Consider the following 24,883-nt stretch of genomic DNA (forward strand, 5'->3'; position numbering starts at 1 on the left):
ATTACCAGAAAAAAAATATAAATTAAGTTTATCACTATATAGTACCTGGCAGCTTCAATGTGGTACAGTTTTAATTACTTTACTTAATGTCGGTCTTAGCTGTAGCTACAACTGTACTTCACTGACTGGGCAAGCACTCTCTGCATTTATCTGGTCATGCTGGTTTGCTACGTAGCAGCAAAGTGCAGGGAAACCAGGTTGAATGGACTGCAGGGACCATGTGAGAGGGCAGGTATGTTAAAACCTCCATCAGCTGATAAACAGCAGCAGGTAGCTGAGAGGAAGTGGTGAACTACACTGAAGTGACGGTAGAGAACCGTTTCTATTTTAATTCAGGCACAACAAGCTGTGTAAAATATGTTTGTGTTAGTCTACACTCGCGGTACATTTTGTACAGACCCGTTGATTCAGGTTGGAATAAGCAGCATGTGGTGTGCTGAATTGAAATGAAGTGGAAACCAAACCCAACTGGCTCTGAGTGGCACTCTTGCCGGTCAGGTTTTGGAGCACGCAGAGTGAACCACAATGGCTTTTAAAAAGGTGACTGGCCTGGCCTATAAGCACACACACACACACACACAACTCTAAATAAAATACAGAACCTGACAACAAACAGACCTGTTGTTATTTGACTGGTCTCGCATTCACTTCTTCTGCCCCCCCTTAACATTTTCTCGCAGTACAACCTGAGCTTGGGAGATTCGGGCTGGCTTATGAAAGGATGGTGTTGTCTAAAAGGAGGAAGGACACTTAAAAACAGAGAAAAACATCAACTTCATACAAAACACAGTTTATTCGACAGTGTCTAGGTCCAAGTACCAACAGACCCCATACAAAAGAAAAAAAAAAAGAAAAGAAAACAAATGCTACAAACTTCCAAATAACAGGGATAACTTCCATCTACACAAAACTTCTCCTTAAAAATACATTACCATAAACACAAAAAAGTAGCGATTAAAGATAATATATGTGAGGGGGAAACCTGTCATATTTAAGTGATATTACATAACAAGCCGGGGAAGATGTCGAATGGGGAAAGGAGGGCGCGATGAAAGAGAGCGCGAGTGAATGACTGTACGTGTGTGTGTGTATTTTCTTCTCTCCGGCAGACCGGGAGAAGAGGGCAACAGTCAGTGATGCAGCAGTCACGTGGGCAAGAAAAAGAAAAGATTAAAAAAGAGAAAAGGAAATGGGAACGAGAGGTAGCGAAGGGGTGCGCAGAGAGGTAGCAGATAGCGAGAGGAAGATTTCTAGAAGAGGTAGCTAGCGGATGAACGAGGAAGAGGTAGCAGAGATACTAACAGTGCTAGCGAAGGGGGAAGGCAGGGGGGAGGAGGGGGAGTCGTTTGAGCTAAGACTTCACATTAAAACGACCTTATTGAGCTTATTTTCAACCTGTGTGTCGACCGCAGGGGGGTGAAGGATGACGAGCGCCACGTTGGCTTGTAGAGCGAGTTAGACCACTCAAGGTCAGATTACACTTTTTATTTTTAATCTTTATTTTAAGCCAACATGCACTTGAATTCAATGTAAATGTATCAAGCTAATTCAGTCACATGATGGGAAATGAATTTAATTTAAGATGTTTCTTTTATATTTGTGTAGGGCTGAAAACAATTAGTTTTAGTTGAAAAGGTCCTTTAATAGCCATTCTGGAGCTTTTGACTTTATCACATGGTATTCCTCAGCAGTCGGCTTTTTTTTTTTTTAGCAAGAATGAAGTCTCAACGTTTAAAGGCAACATGAACAAAGTTATTATAATGCTCATTTTAAAAAAAAACATCAACAACTGCCGAGGAATACGGTGGGATATATGGATATAGATCTAACGGAAAGCTCCAGGATGGCTACTTACTAAAGGGTCTGTAGTTAGGCTGAAATATCTGCTGGTTCCAGCTTTGAATCTGAGGGTTTGCGGCTGTTCTGTTTCATCACTGCTGGTTGGACCAAACAAGCAACCGGGGCACAGCTGACGTTTTTATTGACTAAACAGATCAAGAAAATAAATAGGGCCGATTGTTTCCTCAAATAAAAGATTAATAGAAGACAAGCTGCAAATGTTCATATTTGAGAAGCTAGAACCAGAGAATCTTTTAGCATTTTTAAATCGGATTTTCGGTGAGCTCTGTAAATAAATGCTCGGTGGTTGTTGCCCGTTGTTTACGCACCTTTTTATTTACTGCAACGTCACAGGACAAAGCATTTGAGGACTCAACTGTGAAATCGCGATTGCTTCTCGTTGGTTGGCGCGGACTCTTTCAGTGTACTGACACAGTGTACTGGGATGACGGTATTGCTTAGTTTTCCTATGGCAAGTGGCAAAAATAGCATCAATGCGTGTGTGTGTGTGTGTGTGTGTGTGTGTGTGTGTGAAGTGGGGTTAGCGAGGTAGGCAGCACTAAGCGTTAGGAAGTTGGGAGCAGAGGAGCTGGGGGCGGGGTTTATTCGCTACAGTATCAGCACCTAAAAACATCTAGAAGCCCACCGCGCTGAGGAAGAGCGTCGTTCGTGTTCTGATGTTTCGGTCGAGCCGCATCTCAGCGTCTCCCTCTCTGTAAAGGCTGTGTGAAGGTCAGCAGGAGATTATATGTATGTGTCAGTGTGTGTGTGTGTGTGTGTTGTCCAGTGCTTTGTGGCAGGGTCTGGCCAAGTCAGTGTGTGCATGCAGCCTCCAGTGTGAGCCTCAGCTTAGCTTACATTTCTGTGTGTTACAGTGCTGTGGTTGGTGTGGGGCGGGGGTGATGGTGTTTCTAACCCGTCTGTCCTATTTTGTGCCTCTCATGTAATCAGATCTGACACTTTATGTTTAAAGCATAATGGTGATACTGTACAGTACATTTCCCTTATTGTCAACAATTCTCATTAAAAACCAACAAAACTATTAAAAAAAACCCCATCAGTGGGCCACACTGTTGCACTGGGTGACATGTTCCTTCATTACCATGAACAAACACACTGTAGTTTATTTTGACTCAATCCCACATACACCGCCCTGCCTCCTGAAATACTCAACTAGGAGCGCCATATGTGTATTAATTGGCCGCTAAAAATAATCCCAACAAATATTGTTTACTCCTGTTTGAGTAACCTTTGATAAAAAGCTGTTGAAGAAACTATAGTCGTTTTAAAAAATGAAACTATATTTTTCAAATATTTACGCCTTCAGTAGAGAACAATGGGCCGAAAGCCATAGACGGGTATTTTCGTGAGACTTGTTGACGGTAAGAAAAACAGAATATAGCGCCAACCTTATTCTTTAAATACAGTCAGGGGGAAAAGCCTGTTTCTGTCAAACGAGACAAAACTTCACACTCCATCCTGTTGTAACAATTACTTCCAGTGACCATCTTTGTTGGGTTCAAGGAACAGAGACCCGCCTTGTTATGCAGATCAGAAAACTACTACAGAAAACCACTTTATTTTCTGCATCAGCAAGACAGAAGAGTCTTCAGTAACAGATATTTAAAAACACATCAAGTTTTGTTTTTTGGTTCTCACCTCATTTTTCTAATTTCTACTTTCTTTTGGCCACAACGATAGTCATTAAAGACTAAACTGTAAAAGCGATTATTCCATAAAGAGGCACAAAAGTGTGGTCAGAGGAGGCAGAGAGTTAACAGCCATCAAACCGCCGTCTTTAACGCACATTCACACACAAACACACAGATCTACAGTGTATCATTTAAAGAGGAGCGAGAGGTAGATACTCGACGAGACAAGAGCGACGGCAGACTGGGTCCCCTCTCTGTGTGTGTTTTTATTCGTATCAGTATCTGAATAATCTGCTTGCCTCGTGTGTGTGTGTGTGTTTTACAGCTCGGCACACACACACACTCAGACCCCTGCATGTCTGACCCTAGCTCCCCCTAGTGTTTGGCTTGAAGAAAGAGGCACCAGACAAGAAGAGGTGTGTGAGTGTGTTAAAGAGACGGGAAGGGGGGAGGGTTACAGTGTCATTTAAAACAGCATTGGAAAGAGGAAAAAAAGGTGAGACTGACGGAGCTTTTTTTTATCTGTTCTGTCTCCTCGGTTAGTTTTCTGTACACAGTCATTCTCGCCAGCCTCCATCTGGCCCAACAGAGCAGAAAACAGTGTTTATTACTAGACGACCCTTTACCACTGTGCCCTGAGAGGAAGTCTGGATGGTGTGTGTGTGTGTGTGTGTGTGTGTGTGTGTGTGGAAAAAAATTGGGTTACCCTTGCCACTGAACCCTGAGTGTGTGTGTGTGTGTGTCCTGTGTGAAAGTTTATGGTAGTTTGGAGGGGGAAAATACCAAGCCAATAGCAAAGGCCATCAAAAAAGGGGCTGAGGTTCAGAGATAGAGTTAGATTTGTGTGTGTGTGTGTGTGTGTGTGTGTGTGTGTGTGTCTGTGTGCTTTTGCGAGCTGTGTGTAGATCTTAGTTGTCAGGCACTCGAGCACTCGGGGGCGCTGGAGGACCCACGGGAACTTGAGGTACCGCTTCAGGCTGTGCAGGTTGTGGGCCAGGGTCTGGAAAGAGGTAAGATGCTGGTTTTAGAGCAAGAAAGAGGAGCTGCTATGGGCTACAACAAAAGAACATTTATGGAAAATAGTCTTTGCTGTATCTAAAAAGCTGTCATGATTTCAGCTGCTGATTGGCTACAGACGTGTGATGAGTAGATAAAAAGCAGCAATGACGCAAACGTTTAGCTGCAGCTGCCAATCAAAGTAAATACCAGCTGTCAGCTTTTGGGTCACTCATATTTGGATTCACAGAAACCTTTTTTCCCCTTAAATTGTTTGTGGTGTAAAGACCAGACTCTAGAAACGCCACCATATTTTAAAGGTACACTGGTTTAGGTGAATTTTAACAGTGTAAGCAACAAAAACAAAGCCTTAAAATCTGATGTACACAAACATAAACGTCTACACATTCACATTGCACAAACATAATGAAAATGCGTGGCAGAAGGAGATTTGTACTCACACATGCCGTTGGGAGCTCCAGGGTGGCGTGGAGGCATCATGGGAGGCATGCCGCCAGGAGGGGGCCCAGCGGAGGGTGGGCCAGGCATCATACGTCCTGGCATCGGCTGGCCTGGTCCCATTGGTCCTGTAGGGCAGAAAGAACAGCAGGGACAAATCAGTCGCATGGAGATTTAGTAGAAAGAACGGGCTGAAGCAGGATTCACGCTGGGAGGAATTCAGTCTGTCAAAACACTTCTGGGGAACTGGCTGTGGCGGGGCGGGTTTTAACAAAAAGCTACATACCAGAAAATATCATTTGAAGAAAAATAAACGGTATGTCGTTAAATCTATCCAACCTTTCCTTCACCTCTCAGGCACTCTTTTTGCCACTTGTGAGAAGAAAGGCACAGACTTTGGGGAATAAACTCGTGGCCCTGCTCCAACTGTGCGAGAGCTTGACATCGGAAACCAAAATGTCTGTCCTGTCAAGGTTCATCGCAACATCCGACTGCCGTTCAAGAGCGGTGGATCGTTCCTCACTCCCCTCTAGTACAATGCACGGCCACAATGCCCAAAGACACAAACATTTAGTCCAACTCTTCAACAAGTTGTGCGGCTCAAAAATCGTGACAGAAAGGGGCTCAAATCGTGCAGTCTATCCCTCTGGTTCTGTGCAACTGAAGCTTCATAAGGCTGCAGCAGTCATTTCATTACAAAATCCCTTCTTTGTGCTACAATCCTCTGCTGCAGCTCAGCAGAGAAACACTGTCTAGGGAAACAAAAAGGCAATTTTGTACTAAAGCGCCGACAAGGTGTGCAGATTTTGTTTCTCCATCATTTATATTAAAATCGCTTAAAGAAGGGATCTCTTCAGGGCCAGTATGGACAGCAGGGAACAAGTACTTAGACCAATAACTGCCAATTTACATGTGACTATTTTAGGAAGAGACACAAATGAAAAATGTGAACCTATCCTTTAAATATCTAATTGCGTTTATCCTCAGGTTACTATATAATATGAGATTAATAACATAAAATTATCAATCACTTCTTATTATTATTCTTTCTCTCTGACCCTCTGCTCTGTTTCTTTCTCTCACCTGTCTGTCCTGGGTGGTGAGGGGCCATTGGGTGGTGGCCCATTGGGGGGTATCCGGTGTGCATGGCACCACCGGGTGGGGGCCCTCCGTGGTGGGGCACTGGTGCTCCGTGGTGTGGCTGAGGCCCTCCGGGGTGCATACCTGGTGGAGGGGGCCCAGAGTGGGGTCCAGATCCGGGAGCCTGTCCCTGTCCTTGAGCGTGGGCGGCGGCGGCGGCTGCAGCGGCGGCCTGCTGCTCCATCTGCTGCCTCGCCTTCATCTCGGCGTATTTGAGCTGCTCCATGTGGAACGCCTGGCGCTCGGTGAGCAGCTGCTGCCGCTGAAGCTCCAACTGCACAGAGAGAGAGAGGAAACGCCAAGAAAGATGATTAAATGAAGCAATTACCAATAATAACCAACAGTCAGCTACCCACTATAATGGCTGGTGGGTGAGAGAACAGTGGATCTCAGGACCCCTAAGAATCTACACGAGGGTCTCTGAGGATCCTTTATTTAACATTCTTTCACCTTTTAAAAGTGAATGTTTGAACAGTTTGAGAGATTTTCCTTGATTAAGTCTTACTAATTGGATAAGAATTTGTCCCTCATTACTTTTTATTGTAAGTGTAGTGTGATGTATTAGCAAGGAAGAACATTTAATGCCATCAAGCACTAAAAGTATGTTACATGCATGTCGCATGACAGTGCCGTTCAACTGCTGCATCACCAAGAACTGGTGACAGACTGGACCATTTATGCACTCAATTTACTTTATTTTGCCAACACTAAAAGGGTCAGCTAACCCAAGTATTTATCTTTGCAGAGTGTTTTGGTTTTATGTGCCTGGGATTTGAGATACCCCAAAACACCCAGAAGACAATAGAGTGTAATTACTTTTAATTTGTGGTTCTCACAGCAACAAAAAATGAAAACTCAGCAACTTGTTTGCAGAAAACAATGTCTTGATCACTATGGTCACTATTCCACAGAACAAGCTGTTAACTGTAAATCTGTAAATGTGAAAATACAAAATTAGGAGTATATTCAATCGGGGCTAAGTAGAAAATTTCTTTATACTAGCATGTAAACGTTTTTCCAAACTAAATGAGAATATTCTACAAGAGAACGAGATCGCAGCACATTTCCACACTTCAGTGCATGCCTGCAGAGGAGATGGTGCATGTTCAGGCCTGTGAAGTCTTAGTGTAAAACTGACTTGTGTCTGTTGTAATGTGTGGAGCTTTGTTTTTTTGCGTTTTTTTAGAGGCTCAGTGTTTTACAGGCTATGGCAGCGGCAGCGGTTTGATTTCTCTCCAGTCTTTAGAAGGCTTATGTAAACCAGAGTCCTTTTCATGCACTATTTACAGCTGTGAAACTGGGCTACGCTCCCGATGCCTCCACCATAAAAACACAGTTTTACACTCTCATTGGCGTCTCCCGGGATTGTCCAATGGCAGGACACACACGCACACATGCACACACACATGCACACACACATGCACACAGAGCTGAGGGCTATTCATTTGCCCTGTGGAGACAGATAACTGTTTCACTTGCCTTTGCGCTGGAAAATGTTTTATTTGTAATTCAGCTCTCTCACAAAGAAGTAATTCTGTGTCTCCCCTTCAGTCTCTGTGGAGGATTTGGACCAAGTGGGAAGCAACTTGTTAAGTGGCCAACGTTGGCCGATGAAGTCCAAATATTTACTGGCTATTTATTTCAATTTAGCCACCACAGGATTGTGTGACACCGAGTAACTATTGGGTAACTACAAAAACTTGAATTCAATGTAATTCACTAATGAACTTTTAATGAACATTTCCTTGTTTATTAATGTAATCATGTTCACAAAGTCTTGATTGACAATTGTCATTTACTGCCATCTATCTTCAAATCTAAAATGATATATCCATCATTCTGAGAAAGTCTAATTTAATACCGCTTACAAACAAGATAATTACTTAATTTATGAATTTTCAATTAACTAAAATCTGAAATTAAGCCTTTCAACTGTGTATCAAAACTGTGTGTCAATACCGAGGCGAGTTCCTCAGAAAAAGTACTTCTTTTCTCAAAAGTGCTGCCAATTTTAAAAAGGTGTTCATTGTTATTTATTGGGTGCCTAGGATTTGAGATACCCCAAAAACACCCTGAAAAACAACTGAGCTGAATGTATTTCCATCTGTGGTGCTCACGGCAATGAAAAATGACATTTAAACAGCAACTCGTGTTTGCAGAACACAATGTCTGGGTCCCTCTGGATAATCCACAGACCTTACTGCAAACTGTTCTCAGTGTTTTGTAATGGGGTCATGCTGGAGGTGAATATCTCTGCATGGATAGATTCAACTAGGGCTAAGTGCAAAAATATATATATAATATATAAATAATATAAGTCTTTTGTAATTTGGATGAAACATCACTCTGTAACTCTATCACTGTGAGTGGACAGCCTCTGCTTCAAAACAGTGCGAGCATGATGACAGAAAAAAAAGTAGCTTGAGAAAAAAAAGATACAAACTAAGTAGGCTACACCTGTTATTCCAATGTGTTGCAAACATAATTAAGCAATTTAACATTCCATATATATAATGCTGTTTCTTTCCAAGTTGTAGTTTGTAGTTGTAGTGCATTAACTAAGGCTCACACCCAGTTTCTGCCTTCTCAGCAGACAAAAAGGTGATTAAAGATGTGTTTTTGCTATTTATAAATGCATTTCCTTCCACATGTTCTAAATTAAATGTAATTAAAAAGGAATTTGAAAGGATTCAGATTCAATGAACTCAAACTCTAACATATTTATAAGTGTATACATTCACATTTACACTTTAGTGAGTTGGTGTGACTTTAACCTGCACGAGGAGCTTCTCTCAACAGAAGTCCTTCATTATTAATAACCACAGCTGAGAGCCCTTACTGAGTGTGGACGAGATAAGTGAAATGTTCATGCTGGACCTACTGCAGTTGTGCAGGTTCAATGCTGGCCAATAACAGCCCGTTTAATCTCAAAAAACACAACGGCTTCTGTTTGACTTACAGCCTCTTTCTCTCGATCCATAATGGTCTCAAGCTCCTCGAAGTGCCTCAGCTTGATCTCCAGCTTCTTCATCTGGGTCTCCACCAGCAGAGCCACCAGGGACTTGATCTTCCTCTCTTCCACCGCCGCCAAGTGCTGAGGGGAGAAAGACAAATTATAAATGTCTAATCAATAACGGTTACATCACCAAGATATCATGAAGTTATTCTATGACTAGTATTTGATTGGATTTACTCTGATGAATCCCATTCTTTACATATGTCACAATACATAGAAGAGGACAGAACATTAGGAAGAGGAAGTTAAGAGATTTACAGGCAAGAAAAAGTTAAAGTTGTTGTCTTTCTGCATCTACTATGGCCAAAATACAATGTTCAAATAAAACTTAAAATAAAAACCAATACATTTGAACAAAGTTATCAAAATGACAACCCTTGAGAACAATGGGAAGATCAGACTTGCTAAAGTGTGCATTTGCTGTGTCAGCGCTCCTGCGGTCTCACCTTGGCCTTGGTGGCAGCAGATGCCAGGGCAGCAGCGGCCGCTGTGGCGATGTTACCCTCTTCGATGTCATGCTCCAGTTTCTTCCTCTTTTCCTCTCCCTCATCTGTAGCTGCCTTCTCCTCCTTCTCCTTCTCCTGCTCTGAGGCTGACGTTTCCATAGTTTCCTCCTTGTCTTTGTCTGACAGGGACGGAGACAGGGAAAATTCTAAGAAATGTTTCAACTCACTGAAGTTTGCAACTACAACATTTTTAGCAATCAGTGGTTGACCTCTGAAGGTGACTTCTTTATTAAGAGTAGAGCTGAAACAATTAGACTATTATTCAGTCGATCCACAGATTCACATTCCCTAGTTCCAGTGGGAGGATTTGCTGCTTTTCTGTGTCAAATGTTGTAATTAACTGAATATATCTGGGTTGCAGACACAATTTTACAGACCAAAGGGATAATCAATTAATTGAGAAAATAATCAGCAAACTCATCAGTAATGAAAATAATTTTATGCAGCCTTAATAAAGAACCAATATCTAATTAAATGTTCTATTTGAAGGCTTATGAACACTTGTGTGGGACATTATCTTATATCTTATCATGAATCTCAGCGTTACCTGCTGGAGCTGTCTTGGCCTCCCCTCCCTCTTCATTCTCCTCTTCACGCTCCGACGCTTCTGCTCCCTCCTTCTTCACCTTCTCTGTGGCCTCAGTCTTGTCGCTGCTCTTCTCTGCAGACTCGCTTGGCTTCTCTGCCTCGTCCTTCAACTCCGCCTGAAGGATGAGGACAACACACATACACACACACACACACATGATAAGTGGCCTGTGTCAGTGCCATGGGAAGTAAAAATAAGGTCTTTGTAAGTGTGCCTTCAGTTGCAAGCTGCATAAAAAACACATTTCTTTTTGGGCTGCCGGCTTGGTAAAACACAACTAAGAAAAAACTGTGTACACAAACGGACAAAAATGTTTCAAATGAGCTATAAACAGCATCAAACAACACCACCACCGCAACAACAACAACAACAACAGGTAAATGGGGCTGCTTGTAACCAGTCTTCATTTTCAGGGGCTGCTATTCAAAGTCTATTTGGCAAGTAATAGCTAGTAAATGCTGTGATGCTCAGGGCAAACGGAATAATGGGTCGTATCGTGACCCTCTCCACTTTTTGGGGACGATCACTGTGATTTGGAAGTGTCTGACACTGGTTAATGGATGCTAATGAGGAAGCCATCAACCAAGCTGCTCAACAGAGCGGGGGCCACTACATTAACCCGGTGGGTCTTTCCGAACCAAGAGACACCAAATGTAGACGAGTGGAAAGATTTACTTTAAACACTAAGTGGAGGAGAGGAAAAGTGTTCAAAATAGGATTAAAATACAGCAGTGAATATGAATGCACTGGCTGCCCAACATGCTGCCAGAAATACCCACTAGTGTATTAGTTTGCCACTAAAAATGGATATCCGAGTAATGTTTGCTACTAACTACAGCAGTAGTAGATTTTTTCTTTTTCTTTAAATAAACTCCATATTTAGACATTATGAAAAATATGAATTATCCCCATATTTAGCCATTCATTAGAAGATGTTTCCATTCTACGTGACATACACAAATGCAATCAAAATTTCTAAAAACACAGGTTTACCTCAACCTTAAGGCTACATGAAGATATACTGAAGGTGGTCTCACCTTATCGGCCTGCTGAGAGTCTGTGTCTGTGTCCATCTTTTCTGCCTCTGGGGTTTCTGTAATTGACAAGTGTAGTAGAGAAATTAGCATCATGTCACAGACTAAAACTGATCAAGATGGTTACAGAACTTGCATTGCAGCCTAAATGTTGACTGAAACTCTTCATCCCCAAATGAATCGTTTATGCTGCCAGAAACCAAGAATACAAGCAAGAAGCAGGGTGAGATTGTGTTCATGCATAATCAGACACAACAGAACAAATTCAATATGTTCAACACTTGTGCTACGACTAATAGAATGAGGCACCTGTGCACCATCAAAAACTAGTGTTAGAGGGAAGAAACCCAGGACAGGAAATTAAGGTCAAAAGCATTTAAAGTGAGCCGGCCAAGAGGGAAGGGTGTAAAGTGCATGTGGCATTTGCACATACTCACAAATGACCAAACACACACGTGACCGGGTGAATACATGTGTATGGTTGAGTGTTAAACCATGTCACGGGTGCACTTGAGCGTGTGTTAAGGGTCTGAATATTGATTGTGTGACGTGAGTGTTGGTAAAGTGCTTCAGGCAGGGCGAGGCACTGAACACATTTAAGCTTATCGATTGCAACTTAGGCTCTAGAGGGCATTAATTCAGGTATAACAAATGACTGGTAATGTGTATGTGTGTGTGTGTTTATGTGTGCTGGAGAGGATGAAGTGAGCAAAAGTGAAAGAGAAAATTTTCAAGAAAGCAAAGAGCAAAACGGAAAGAGATAAACATATGATAGAGTGATGACCCAGTTTTCTGCTCCCCCTCCTCCCACTCCCCTGCCCCATCTGCCACCGTTGTTTTAATCCACTGGTTACTACAGTTGTACACACACACCAATATTTCTGTAGCGCTCACCCCCTGCTGGTAAAAACGTGTGTATCGTCTTCAAAAGTCAAGCCAGACTGATCATCTCTGTCTGATATTCAGATGAAGACCATCTTTTCTTATTCAAAGACAAGGATGTGAATACAGGACAAAGAGACCAGGCTGTCCACTCCCCCATTAGCTTCAACATATGCTCTCACATACAGACACACAGAGCAGTAATCTGCACCACATATGCCCCTCTGCCCAATAGCTCTAGCAATAGCACTTATACAGCTGCTATCTGCTGCCCTCTGGTGGCTGTAGAAGTCACAAGACACAAAAACTACCAAACCACCTGTGAGTAGGATCCACTTTTACAGGTTATAAAACACAACACTTAAATCAACATTTCTCCTAGTTTTACACACTTGTTTTTTTCTCCCGTCTGATCAGGAGACCACAACCAGCTCCTGTTTCTACCCCCTCATCGTAAGTTACTCACCAGTCTTTTCTGGCTCCTCTGGGGCAGTGCCTGCAATGCCGCTGCTCTCCAGGCCGAAGGCTGGGTCCACCTTTCCTGTGCTCCTGGCCGCCTCCTGCACCTTCTTTACATGAGCCTCCACCAACTCAGCCGGCACCTCCTCGCGCACACGGGAGAACTCCTCTGCAGACAGACAGGAAATGTATTAATTTACAATTCCAAACTGACGTGACTTCACATTAATTGTATTAAATTAAATAAATTCATAACGAACAAACTGGACAATACTGACATGTTTGCATGACCGAAATATGTAATCTTACTTTTGTACAGCCTCTTTTTAATATTGTATTGAAATTTACAGTTATTTATTAATTTATTACAATTCCTCATATAATTTTATTGACAGAATTCAGATTTCAAAAGAAATTATCTTCATTCATTCACATCTCACCTAGTGCTGCTCTGGCAGCAGCAGACGCCACCCTGGGGTCGACCACAGAGGCCAGGAAGGCTACTGTGCTCATGACAGGGTTTCCAGACTGGCTGAAAGGTATGGGCTGGTAGGCCAGAGGGCCCAGGGAGGCCTCAGTGCTCTCCAGGTACGGATCTTCAATGGGCAGCCGCAGGAAGTGCAGGATACACTCGTCCTGGGTGCGTGAACCGACGTGCTCAGACACTTTGTTCCAGTCATCTTTGAACATTTCCAGAGCCTGGAAGAGGTGAATATACAAGTCTTAGTCATAATATATTGTGTGCAATCTTCATAGAGATATGTAGGTTCATTAAAGCAACCGTGTCGAGGAGTGGGAGGAAAGAAGTAGAGATTAAAGGGTCATAAAGCAGAAAAGGATGAGCTGAAGGGAGAGTGTAGGAGGGTTGTGTACAGTGAAAACGAGGGTAATTCAAAAAAGGAAGGACAGAAAAGAAAAAGTTGAGTTTCTGAAAGTTTTATAAAGCCAGGAAGGATGAAGCAACTGTTGATTTAGAGTTAAAAGAGGGAGCAATAAGGGGGACAAGTAGGGAAGAGAGAGATGGGCATAAACAATCCAGAGTATTTTAACAGGTTTCTTTCCTCTCTAATGTCCTGTGAGACTCACCTCCAGCAGCAGTAGAGTCTCCTGCTCAGTCCATTCCCTGGTGGAGGTGACTGCTTTACCCTGTAGGGAACCAAAACCAATCACATTAAGAAATTTAAGCAATAGGAAAAATGTATTAGAGTATGGTTTCCATTTTTGCCAGTAGCTTTCAATATGAAAAGTGAAAAAAAAAAAAAAAATATATATATATATATATATATATATATATATATATTTCTATTTTTATATATATATATATATATATTTTTGGGGGGCTATTTTAAATGTCTATTGCTGTCGACCCTTTCAGAATAAAATCTAATTAGGAAAACATTACAGGTTGTTCAGTGAGCTGTGTGCTGACCTTGGGGTTTTTCTTGTTGTAGAGGTCGGTGCGAATGCCGAAGTTCTGCAAGTCGATCTTGTCTTTGCATTTGTCAGCGAAGTTGGGCATTTGCTGTGGAGGGGGAATCTAGAGGGATGAAACAACACATGTTCAATAATGTTTGCAGGAACTTAAACAAGTACTATGCAAAGACCTTCAGTCTATCAGTCTGTGTGTTTTGCAAACAAAGCCTACTATGTAAACAGTAGAAAATTATGGAATCCTGAGAGAACAAGATGCTGTGTCACAGTGCAGCTTTCAATTTTGTTTCTCATTTCCCTTTCTCAGTTTTACAAACTCCCTACATCCATCCATCACTCCCTCAGTCTTACCGGTGGGGGTCTGTGGTTCAGTGGCATGAGGCCAGATGGTGTGTCAGCCAGCACAGTGAAGTGGGGTGTGGGTGGGGGGCCCATGGGCAATGGGCGGCTATCAGCGTCGACCTGGTAGTTCACCAAACCCCACTGCTCCAAGAACGCATGAACTCTAGAGACAGACAGCAATGACATTTAGTAGGCTTTTATTTTCTTATCTTTGCAGCATTTTTCTGGTTTATTTCAATGGATTAATTTTAAAAAGTAAAAGTTTGTAGTCTGTAGTCACATTTCTCTGATTACTTGTGCAGTTTTTCCACTATGCGATTTACCAGTAACTGTCACATTATCCTAACTAATACAGTCAGTTATCTAGTGTTTATCTGTGCCACACTCTGTTTTAGGGATAATAAGTAACAGATAACAAAGCCATCCAAGCTACGGGTTGGGTTATACTTGGTCAGAACCAGTTGGTAAGATGTGCTGTCTGAACATGTGGGAAATCAAGTGTTTATAGGCGCCCCGAATGGCCACAGGTGGAGCGAAAAGCCAGTGGTCAGAAAGGGGATGAAGGGATGTGATATTGCTCAAATACAGCACATATTTTCAGACATTTTTCTCTCCTGGAAGACATTCATAGTTTAGCACTCGCTTGCTCACATGAAAAGTGAGAGAAATAGTTGTATCAAGAATAAAAAAGGGAAAGTGAGAGAGAAGTTCACACCCTGGCTCTTTTCTCACCTCTGCACCAGCGGCCAACCACAGCGTGAAGTGGGTGTAAATGTTGGATGCCCAGTTTCGCAAAGTTACAGAAGACATTCAACCATCTAACAAGAGCTTCTGATGGGGTGTAACAGGCCCCCTAAGGAATGCGTACACTCTGGCATGGCTTCTGTGATACTGTGACTAAAATTACATTCCCATTGGATCCAAAACTTTGTTTATTAGGGGTTTTCACACTCCATTAGCACACTGGGTATGTAAGTGTATAGTAATGACATGGAAATCAGATTCCCGTCTCCTCATTGCTGGATGAACAATTGAATACCAATTAAAAAAAGATTACATACACAGTCAGAAAGAGAAACAACACATCTGTAGAGATTTGGCAGCCTTGTTTTAACTATGTGGGACACATTTCAGTTTGTATGTGGGTGGAACAGAGAGGGAATTTGGAGCCGAGTATGCACTTTAGACAATTATTAGATTTTTTAAAAACTGCATGCCCTCATGGGCTTTGGCTCACCTCATGATGGCACAGACATCCCCGGTCAAGTTCCTGCGACAGGAGGTGGAGGTGAGGTACTCCTGAGGGTTTAGCCGATACGTGTCGATCATGAAATTACGGTAGGCCAGGTATCTGTTAAAGAGTCGAGAAGAACCACAAAAGAGATTAGCATACCAGGAAACATATCACTTTGGGTCTGCAGGAAGACATCGTACAAGAATTACATGACATGACGGTGGTTTAATGGAATTTGGAACTGTGCGTGTGTGTATGTAGGCTCACATCTCAGGAGTTTTGGACTTGTTCTTGCCGTTGAAGAACTCAGGCAGGGCTCTTCTCTCAATCTCATGGATACTAGCAGGAAAGAAAAAAGTCTCTGTTTTAGCATCAATTCATTTCAAGTATGGAAAAATGACTGTAGCTCCTTGTTATCTGCTATATTACAACCCGCTTAACTTAACAAAAATGTTTAACTATCTGAAACCTCATATTTAAAAAAAAAAAAAAAGTTCAAGCCTCGGTACTCAGCTTTATAGAATTTATGACAGAGACATTAAGTTCTCATTAAATTATACTGCAAAACAAAAACACCATTCATGCTGTAGTAAAGCGTTAATACTCATTTCCCGGCACTTACCAGTTGTAGTCAAACCAAGCGCCGTAGCTGGGGATGATGATGTGGTGAGTCTGCTCGGTGACATTGTCCTCGCCAGAATCTATCAGGCGGTTGATTTCAGCCTTGCCCTGTTCCTCGTCATCCTGCAGAAGGACATAAAGAGTCACACGGATCAGCGGGATAATGACAGACAAGCACAGTGTTGGGAGGCACCAAGTGAAGCCAATAAACGACTTCCTGAAAGTTTCTCATCATCAAGAATGTGTTTGCCTGGAAGGACAAAAGCTGATCTTGCAGTAATATTTGGAAATATTTTCACATTGTATTATGCAGGCCTAGGGTGTTGAAGATTAAGGGGTTTGAGGAAAGACCAAGAGAGACTAAAGGAGGATTTGTTAATTAACGAAAAGGACAAAAAAATTAATTGGCCGCCATTTCTATGAGCAATCAATCATTTTTTAAAAACTAATAAGACACTCACAAAAGAAGTCTGAAGTGCATATTCCTAAAAGAGAAATCAGGCATATGGGCAAAATGAAAGATGTCTCTCTTTCAAGATTATATATATTTTTTTACAATATAAAATAAAACAATTATTTAGATATTTTGGGATACACTTTGTGGGATTACTGATTGTTTTTGTTATTCTTTTGATCCTTCTGACACAAAAATATATTGTATTTTGATCATGTATTGTAACAAATGTCTTCAAATACATCTTTTGTGAGCTAAAAATCCCGTGTGTGGAAACCAATTCTTACCTTTCCACCAGACAGCACAGAGTCATCCTCCATGTCATCTGGAAAAAATTAAACAGATTTTAGTTGAGATACACCACACTGGCTGATACCTGTATTTTAAAATGCATTATTCTTCAGATACAGCCTAACAGATTAATTCAGGTACTAACCCAAGTCAGCCACATTTCCTCCTTTCATTGGAGTATTTTCACTGTCTTTCTTTGAATTTGCTGTGTATGGAAGAAAAGAGAAAGAAATGAAAAAAGGAGGAAAGCTAAAAGGGAGGCGGGGGGGATCAAAGACTAATTCAGCCGTGGGCATGGAGGCATTAACCAGACTCTGGTTTGCAAAAGAGGACACTAAAATAGAAATAGAGTGCGAAGGAGATTGTGTATATTGGGGGATTTTTGTAAAAAGTGGGACATCCCAGATGGGACTTGGTCTAAAAAGAGCATTTTAGTAAGGATTGTGTGTTTGGTTTTAAAGGGAATCTTTAAAGGGGAATACAAATCCAGCCTTCCTCGTCTCTGATTGTTAATAACACATCCTCAGGTGGTTTTCCTACTTTTCTGACTGGGACATGGTATGTGTGTCTGTGAGAGAGACATAGTATTGTTCTTGAGCTGAGTGGATTTTCTTGACCTTCTTATAGGGCACAATACCCACACAGGGAATAAGGGAAATAAATTATATTAATTAAATGGATCTCATCTAATGTGCAGTTATGTACCTGGCAAAATGACTTTATTCTGAGGAATGCCTGTTTTCTGCACTTTTGATTGCATTTCTTAACTTTCTTTTATATTTTCTAGAAACAATTTATTATTAGTAACCATTAACCACCAGCAACCACATCATCACCTCTGATCAAATTCAGGCTGCTACCTCAAACTGATTATTTAGAGCAACACACAGGAGCATCCAGCCTAGCCCCACCCTCGGCACATACCATTCTTGGACATGCTGCCCTCCTCCATGCTGGCACCAGCTGAGGAGTCGTCCATGTCCTTGGTCATGTCCTCCTCTGTGTCCTCCTCTTCGCCCCTGTGGCCCCGTCGCTTCCAGTGAGGCCCCGGGTTCCTGACACAAAAGACAATCACAAAGTCAGTTAAAAGATAAACATATCCACAAGATGAAGCATATACAGCAATTTCAGACAGCTTCCCCAAACAATGTCTTCTGTTGTTTTGCAGAGCATTAAGCCATCAGCAGGTATGACTGAAAGTCAGTGTGTGTTATTTTCTGTGGTGACGTTCTAATGGATAAGTGTGGTGATATTCTAAATTTTTGTCCTATAAAAATCTCAAAACCAACAATAAAAATCCAAAAACTATTAAAAAACACATAAACAAGTCACATCAATGCTTTTAGTAACATGTTTCTTCTTTACCATGAACATGGCAACTGTATCATTTGAGTCGATCCCACCAACTCTGTCCTGCTCCTGTAAATACTCACTCGAGCACCAGATTAATCCACTACTTAAAATAGTTCATACCAAATGCATCATTTACTTCACTTTGACTAACATTTGCTGAGAACTAAAGTACAGTATATACTCATGCCCTTGTTCTGTAAGACCAATGTGCTTGGGGCTGAGTCTCACAGATCGGGTAGGACCTTGGGAAAACAAGCAACACATTTTTGGTTTTGGTCTTTTAATGGGATTTATTAACAATAGGAAAAATATAAAATAACAAGCAGCACCATTTCCAAGCCCACCTGCACAACTCTGCAACATTTTTTTCAATCTTTCTGTTTTGTTTGGATTTATTTGCTGCACCGCTGGCTAGAAAAATAAATATTAAAAAGAATTCTTACCCCTTCTTTCCTCCCTTCTTGCGGGATTCAGCAGGAGTACTGGGTGGCGAGGGCGAGCGCCTCCTCTTCTTGCCAGCAGAGTTGGCCTTGCGCTCCTTGCGATCGGGGGTACGGGAAGACTGATCAGACAAACCCCGTGCAGCGCAGGGAGCGAGGGATGGAGGATGAGAGAAAGAGCAGCAGAATGAGAGGATGGAACGGTTGCACACACAAGGAGGGGAAGCGGTGGGAGAACGACTGCGGGGAGGGGGGAGGATGCCGTGGTGGTGGAGGAGACGACCAGGGTTCCTGTATACTGTCCTTGCTCAAAATAGCTTCTCTTTCACCTCTCTTTCGAACCTTCACTTCTTGATTTGAGCACTGCGGTGAAAGATTTATCAGCCATATATTATCTTTGGCAGACAAATCACCACCTAACTTTTGTTGTTTTATTGTCTTTGTTTGCATACAATCATTTCTGGTTGGGTTTTTTGGCTAATGTGTCCTCTGAGAACCAAATTAAGTAAAACAACACCTCTCAATCAAACAGGTTGCTGATTAACTGCTTAGTCTACTAGTATACAAGTGGCTGTGGTAAACCCTTTACATGACCAGTTAGCTAAATGGCATGAGGCTGTCTGAATAGGCAAGACAAAAATATATGGTGTTATAGAGGGAATTATTCAACTAAATGTCCAATCCCTTACTGAATCATTTGCATGGCATCTAGATTCAATCATGTAAAATGTTTTGGCCTGTGAAGTAAGTAATGTGTGGTTAGTAAACCTATTTTAGAAATTGTTTAAAATAATTTTCCAAACATGGACAGAAACCCTGAAATACATTAAAAAAGGAGACAAAGAGTGAGGAAAGGTTTGGAAAGGATGCGCAACAAACAGACAGAAGCCAGATAGACGAAGGAGGACGACAACGCACAAACCACAGGCCGTAGGCACATGCAACAAAACAAACTGGCAGCAGAAACATACACTTATACACAAACCGGCATTCAGGCATGTCAGTATTTCACCAGTTTTACATTTATATTAGTTATGAACAGCCAATTTGAACATTCAGTGTCTTTTGTTGGTTAGTTATAACAAATATGGGAGAGAATGCTGACATAAAATATCAACAGCAGTGGCTTCTAGCTCTGCTGATGATCTAGGGCTATAAAACCTTTCAGACCCAGGACTGTCTGAGAACGAAAAATCTTTGGGACTGACAAACACGCGCAATACAAATATCTACCTCCTCCTCCTTGGGGAAGATCCTCTGGCGGAAGCTAACCGGCTTCTTGTTCTCATCCACCTCATAGTCTTCTTCATTCATCCACTCATTGAAGGCATCAGTGTCTAAAACCCACTTGGCGTGGACCTGAGGGGGAGAGGGAAGGAGACAGAGGTTGAGGCAAGCTGTTCACCTCGATTGAGTCTCAGTGGGCTGGTCTGTCCTACTAGAATCTAATCATCCCTTTTAAACCGCTGCCCTCATTTTCCTCCGCCATTTCCCAATAGAATGGACTCAGGGTAGCATGTTAAAACCAGAATATGAGTGGGTACAATACCTTAAGAGTTAGGAATTACTTTCTTTTATCAAACATGAACTGTACTTTTTATGGTTCTTTTTGAAATGTCATAGCACACAACCACAGCATCACCTGAAAAGTGTTAAGTGCTGCTGGACACGTTGAATACGTTTTATCAGTAGCCACAACCAATGCTCCTTGAATGCTTCTCTCCCAAAACTACATGAATAAATAAAACTGATGGCCTCACTTGACATTGGACGCTTTTTTCCATTTTGAATTAAAGATGCTGAAAAGTTCCTTCTCTGCGTGTACTCATTGCTCACCTTCCATGGCCTGTCAGTGCTGGGTGGGTCCTCCACATCCCCATCCACCTCGCTGGCTGATACCCATGTATCATAGCTAACAGAGTATAAAACAGCATTGGGTCAGTGACAATAACAACATCGATGAGCTGGCATGCAGAAGGATAATTTATTTTAAAAAATGTGAATGGTTTAAGTTTTTTAAAAAAAAGGGGTTTGGATATAAAAAAAAACACAATTTACACCACAATTATTCTACAGCACTGACTAACAGAACCTCATTATAGTCTTGTTCTTAGTTTCTTACAGAGATTCTGATTTAGTTCACTTGTACGTTTGAGTGAAATGTAAATATATAATTTATTTGTTGCTGTTTTATTTAAAAAAAAAAATGGAATTGACAGAAATCTGTGAGTGTTAAGGGATTGTGTTTGTGAACCTGCTCTCTGCTCACCTGTCTGGGGAGAGACCCCAGTGCACCAGCACCTGCTTGTCTTTCCTCATGACAGGACGAAGCCACTCATCTATAAACACACACAAACCAGACATATACAGATCACACATTAACCAACAGAATATGCGAGATACTGAGCATTACATACACATATTTACTATTACAAAATTTGGCATAATCATAGGAAATGTACTGTATCCTCTTAATGCATTTTTATTTTCTAAAATTACTCATTTGCCCCCTGTTATACGTGGTTGGTTTTGCTTTTAGGAAAATTCTGCGTTGTATACCTTTAAAAACTGACCTTATCTTTAAAGAAACAGACAATTCTACCCTACCTTCTTCTTGCTGGGATGGAGACGGGTATATGTGGTGGGTGGCCTTTGACTTATCGTCAGTAATGGTGCCCTGGAGAAAACAAATAGAACAGAGACAAATACAATCAGAGTTTGCAACTAGTAAGAACCCTCCTCTACTTTCCTATATTAATTGGCTAGTTTGACATAGTACGTCTGGGCTCACCTGGTGTCTTTTGATGATGTCTTTGAGCTTACTGGCTTGTTTCTGCTCGATGTCCGGCGACAGGAAGACAGTGGGCCGAGTCAGGCAGTTATTCTAGAAGTCAAGAAACATTAAGTTAGAAGCAGAAACAATAGTTTCATTCATGTATCCATGATGTTTGGTGTGGTTAAAATTTCATAGAAGTTACAAAAAACATTAATAATGGAATTTACTTAAATAAACAGATGAAGAACATCTACAGACTGCAGCAGATATCCTAACTGGGAACACTGAGCTGTTAATCAATAGCAACTTATGTGTGGTCGTACCTGGACCAAGTTCTTCTCCACATTTAGGAACATTTCCACGTTCCTGTCCATCCGGGAAGGATTCTGCAGGTCAAATCTGCGCCTGGGAGGAAGAACAATAACATATACAATGAGCTGTAGTTGAAGCCAAACTTCTAAATAATGCACCATTTAACTGCTTAAGATGAAACAAATATTGCTGCAGAGTTTTGGTAACAGTGAAAACGAGAGAGTGAAAGTGTAAAAGCAAGAATGAGGGGCTTCTTGACCGTGACAAAGTAAACTGGTTTACATGTCAAGACTATGTGTGGCTTAACATTTGGGTCAACACCAGTCTTTCTATGGAAGTTAGCACAAGTGAACTCACCACCCCTGCTCGCTCTTAAACTTGTAGACCGACCCCAAGATGTGACAGAGCGCACCTGCTGCCTTGAAATCCAGGAAACACTTGGCCTGAATATAGAATGACACAGAGGATGTGGTATCATAGCACTCTTCACACGTTTGAACAGAAATACAAAATATGTTTTTGTTGTGCTTACAGGTAGCTTGGTAAGAGCAGGATTGTTGACCCTGCGTCCAAATGCGTCCTCCTGGAACTGCAGCAACTGGACCACCAGACCTGCCAAGGATTTACTGGAGGGGGAGTCATTCTGGACATACTGGGACCAGACAGATAAAAAAACATTCATTAATACACACCTGTGAAACTGATACACACACACACACACACAGAGCTGGAGCTGCACACAAAACACATTTCACTGCATGAACATGTTACTTTTTTTGATTAGTCAATTAACTAATTGGTCAACGGTCAGGGTCTCCCTTGGAGGACATTTCATAGAGGATTATAATTGCAGTTAAGTGTCCTTCCATCTACCAAATCTCAGGTATTCACAGCCCTTCTTTTCCTGGCCACAAATGCTCGGGCATAAAGCTACAGTGTCTGCCAACGGAAAAATAGGACAAGCCAAACTAAAAAGGGGAAACACTCACACAAGACCTGGTCTATTTATACCGAGGACAATGTCAAGGAGACCCACTTCAAGCCCAACACGCCAACTTGGGGCTGTTTTAGGTGCAGTGGCTGAACGTAAACAAACTCGAGCCAAAGATGTGGGTCAGCCTTTGTGCAGAAGCAGAGTTTACATGTTTAACTTCAGGCGTGTTCAAAACGTGGTTTAGTATCCAAAACCAACATCCACAAATCCTCATCTAGGTTTTATTTTATTCAATCATGGCGTTATAGCTTTAACATAACCGGCTAAAGCGAGACACAGGGTTTGAATGGAGGCGTGAAGAGACAGGAGGACCCACTCTTTGTTTGGATAACTTAGTGGGCGAGAGGAAGCTGTGTGCACGCAAAACACACACACACACACACACACACACACACACACACACACACACACACACACACAATGACCTGATGTTTATCCTTCTAGCAGAAAGTAATTTTAAGCGGGAATAAAAGTACGGTAAGGTTTCCCGTGACTTACTAACGGTTAGCTCCTCGGGCCTGATAATTTAATTCAACTGGAGGTTTTATGAATTAAGAAAAACTTACAAACATGAAATGAAGAGCTAACCTCACGTACAGCCGCTGCAACATCCATCTGCCTCTCATTTGTAAACATTTCACCCCCACCCCACCACCACCCACCGACCCGGAGCGTGTTTCCCAGTAACGGCACCGACTGGCCCCCAGTTAGCTAACGGGGAGCTACAGAGCTAACCACGGCAGCTAGTTGATCACCAGCTTCGCTTTAAGCCAAACTATCCCTTTCCGTAGCACGTAAACACGAGTACATAGCCACTAGCTGCGTATTACAAAGCAACCGCCTTTACAACCACCTCCACTGTAGCAGCAGTTCGCTTTGTGTGACGGCGGCTGGCTAGGATAGCAGTGCTCCATTGTGCCAGCGGGCCGTCATTGAAATCAATGGGGAACCAGCGCAGCTAGCTCACCTTCTTGTAGTGCTTCCCGATCCACAGCCGCACCGTCTCGAACTGGGATATCGTCTCTGAGCTCTCCCAGAATTTTGTGGACGGACCGCCGTCCTTCTTTCGTCCCACCGCGGTCCCGCTGCCGGCCGGGCCGGTGGCCGGTCCGCCGGAGCCCGTCCCGCCTGCCGTTGTCGCCGCCGTCGCCATTGTGTGTTCAGTTCGCTGCGTTGTCTTTCTCCACGGCGTCGCTCACCGTGCAGGTTTTCGAATGATATTGCGCAGCCGCAGACGCGTTGACACTTTTCAAGTCTCGCGAGTCTCGATGTGAAAAGGGCTCATGGGAAATGAAGTCATATAAGGACTTTTTTACTTTGTAGTTCCCAAGTTCTGCATGACTTATTTTATCTATATTTTATATTTTATTAAATGTAGAACAACTGATAAACTGTACAATGAACTAACACCATGAACACAATAACTGAGCAGATTATTTCCTGTGAATAAAACTGTTGTTGGTTTTTTTCTGATATTTTAAGGAACTTTTTATACAACCTTTTATTCTCTGTCTGTATTGTCAGATGTTATCAGAGAGTGAAGGCTCTGTGAAAATAGATTGTGTTCAGATCTTCAAAGGTTAGGTTTTAAATAATAATCTAAACTTTTTTAAATAATAATATCACGTAGTTTTCTTCACAGAAATGAACAAAATGTGTATCTATAGGCCTACTGTGCATATTTGTACTTCTGCACAGCTTTCTCTTGCTCTTCTTATCTTTATCTATTTATTTTTTGAAAGTACTTTATTTTTCTGTGTGATTTTTGTGTGATTTAAATAATTGTATATTTGTATTTGTAATTGTATATGTATATATTTTTATGCACCAACTGCACCAGGTCACATTCCTCGTAGGCGTAAAAACCTACTTGGCAATAAACAAAATTCTGATTCTGATTCTGATTCTGATTTGTATAAGTTCTCTCACACCCCTTTAAATCAAAAGTGCCTTGTGACCCCCCCTGAGAAGCTTTGGCGACCTCTAGTGGGGGTCCTGACCCCCAGGTTGGGAACCACTGCATTAGGCTATACTATATGTTCTTTACAAGACTTATAAAAATG

The 24,883-nt window shown here is 42.0% G+C and overlaps 1 protein-coding gene across 3 annotated transcripts; it reads right to left on the reverse strand.

Annotated features, from left to right (window-relative positions):
- Window positions 1-774: 774 nt before the first annotated feature.
- Window positions 775-24,035, reverse strand: smarcc1a (SWI/SNF related, matrix associated, actin dependent regulator of chromatin, subfamily c, member 1a). 3 transcript variants are annotated; one of them, XM_051407529.1, is made up of 28 exons: window positions 23,788-24,035; window positions 22,359-22,478; window positions 22,184-22,269; window positions 21,838-21,919; window positions 21,530-21,622; window positions 21,346-21,415; window positions 21,008-21,077; window positions 20,575-20,650; window positions 19,972-20,097; window positions 18,742-18,836; window positions 17,870-18,000; window positions 17,091-17,150; window positions 16,942-16,979; window positions 16,202-16,323; window positions 15,847-15,918; window positions 15,583-15,696; window positions 14,355-14,508; window positions 14,002-14,109; window positions 13,659-13,718; window positions 13,013-13,271; window positions 12,580-12,741; window positions 11,235-11,290; window positions 10,156-10,312; window positions 9,549-9,727; window positions 9,046-9,180; window positions 6,030-6,360; window positions 4,949-5,074; window positions 775-4,491 (listed from the first exon to the last, which is right to left on the reverse strand). In XM_051407529.1, exons 1-28 carry the CDS (start codon window positions 23,971-23,973, stop codon window positions 4,400-4,402), a joined length of 3,360 nt encoding a protein of 1,119 aa, XP_051263489.1. In that variant the 5' UTR covers window positions 23,974-24,035; the 3' UTR covers window positions 775-4,399. The 3 variants fall into 3 exon arrangements, with proteins under 3 accessions (XP_051263489.1, XP_051263490.1, XP_051263488.1); XM_051407530.1 differs by having other exon boundaries at window positions 6,171-6,360; window positions 18,742-18,860; XM_051407528.1 differs by having other exon boundaries at window positions 18,742-18,860.
- Between the last annotated feature and the right edge of the window lie 848 nt (window positions 24,036-24,883).

The sequence above is a fragment of the Dicentrarchus labrax genome, unplaced genomic scaffold (genome assembly GCF_905237075.1).
Source record: "Dicentrarchus labrax unplaced genomic scaffold, dlabrax2021, whole genome shotgun sequence".
NCBI classification, from domain to species: Eukaryota; Metazoa; Chordata; class Actinopteri; family Moronidae; genus Dicentrarchus; species Dicentrarchus labrax.

What these genes read in the sequence shown, in the direction of transcription:
- smarcc1a (XM_051407528.1), bottom strand. Translation starts at nt 23,973, where the DNA reads ATGGCGACGGCGGCGACAACGGCAGGCGGGACGGGCTCCGGCGGACCG. An exon ending in AGACTCTACTGCTGCTGGAG is followed by an intron (nt 13,272 to 13,658) that starts GTGAGTCTCACA and finishes CACCTCTTCCAG; the next exon opens with GCTCTGGAAATGTTCAAAGA. An exon ending in TGCTGCCAGAGCAGCACTAG is followed by an intron (nt 12,742 to 13,012) that starts GTGAGATGTGAA and finishes GTCTGTCTGCAG; the next exon opens with AGGAGTTCTCCCGTGTGCGC.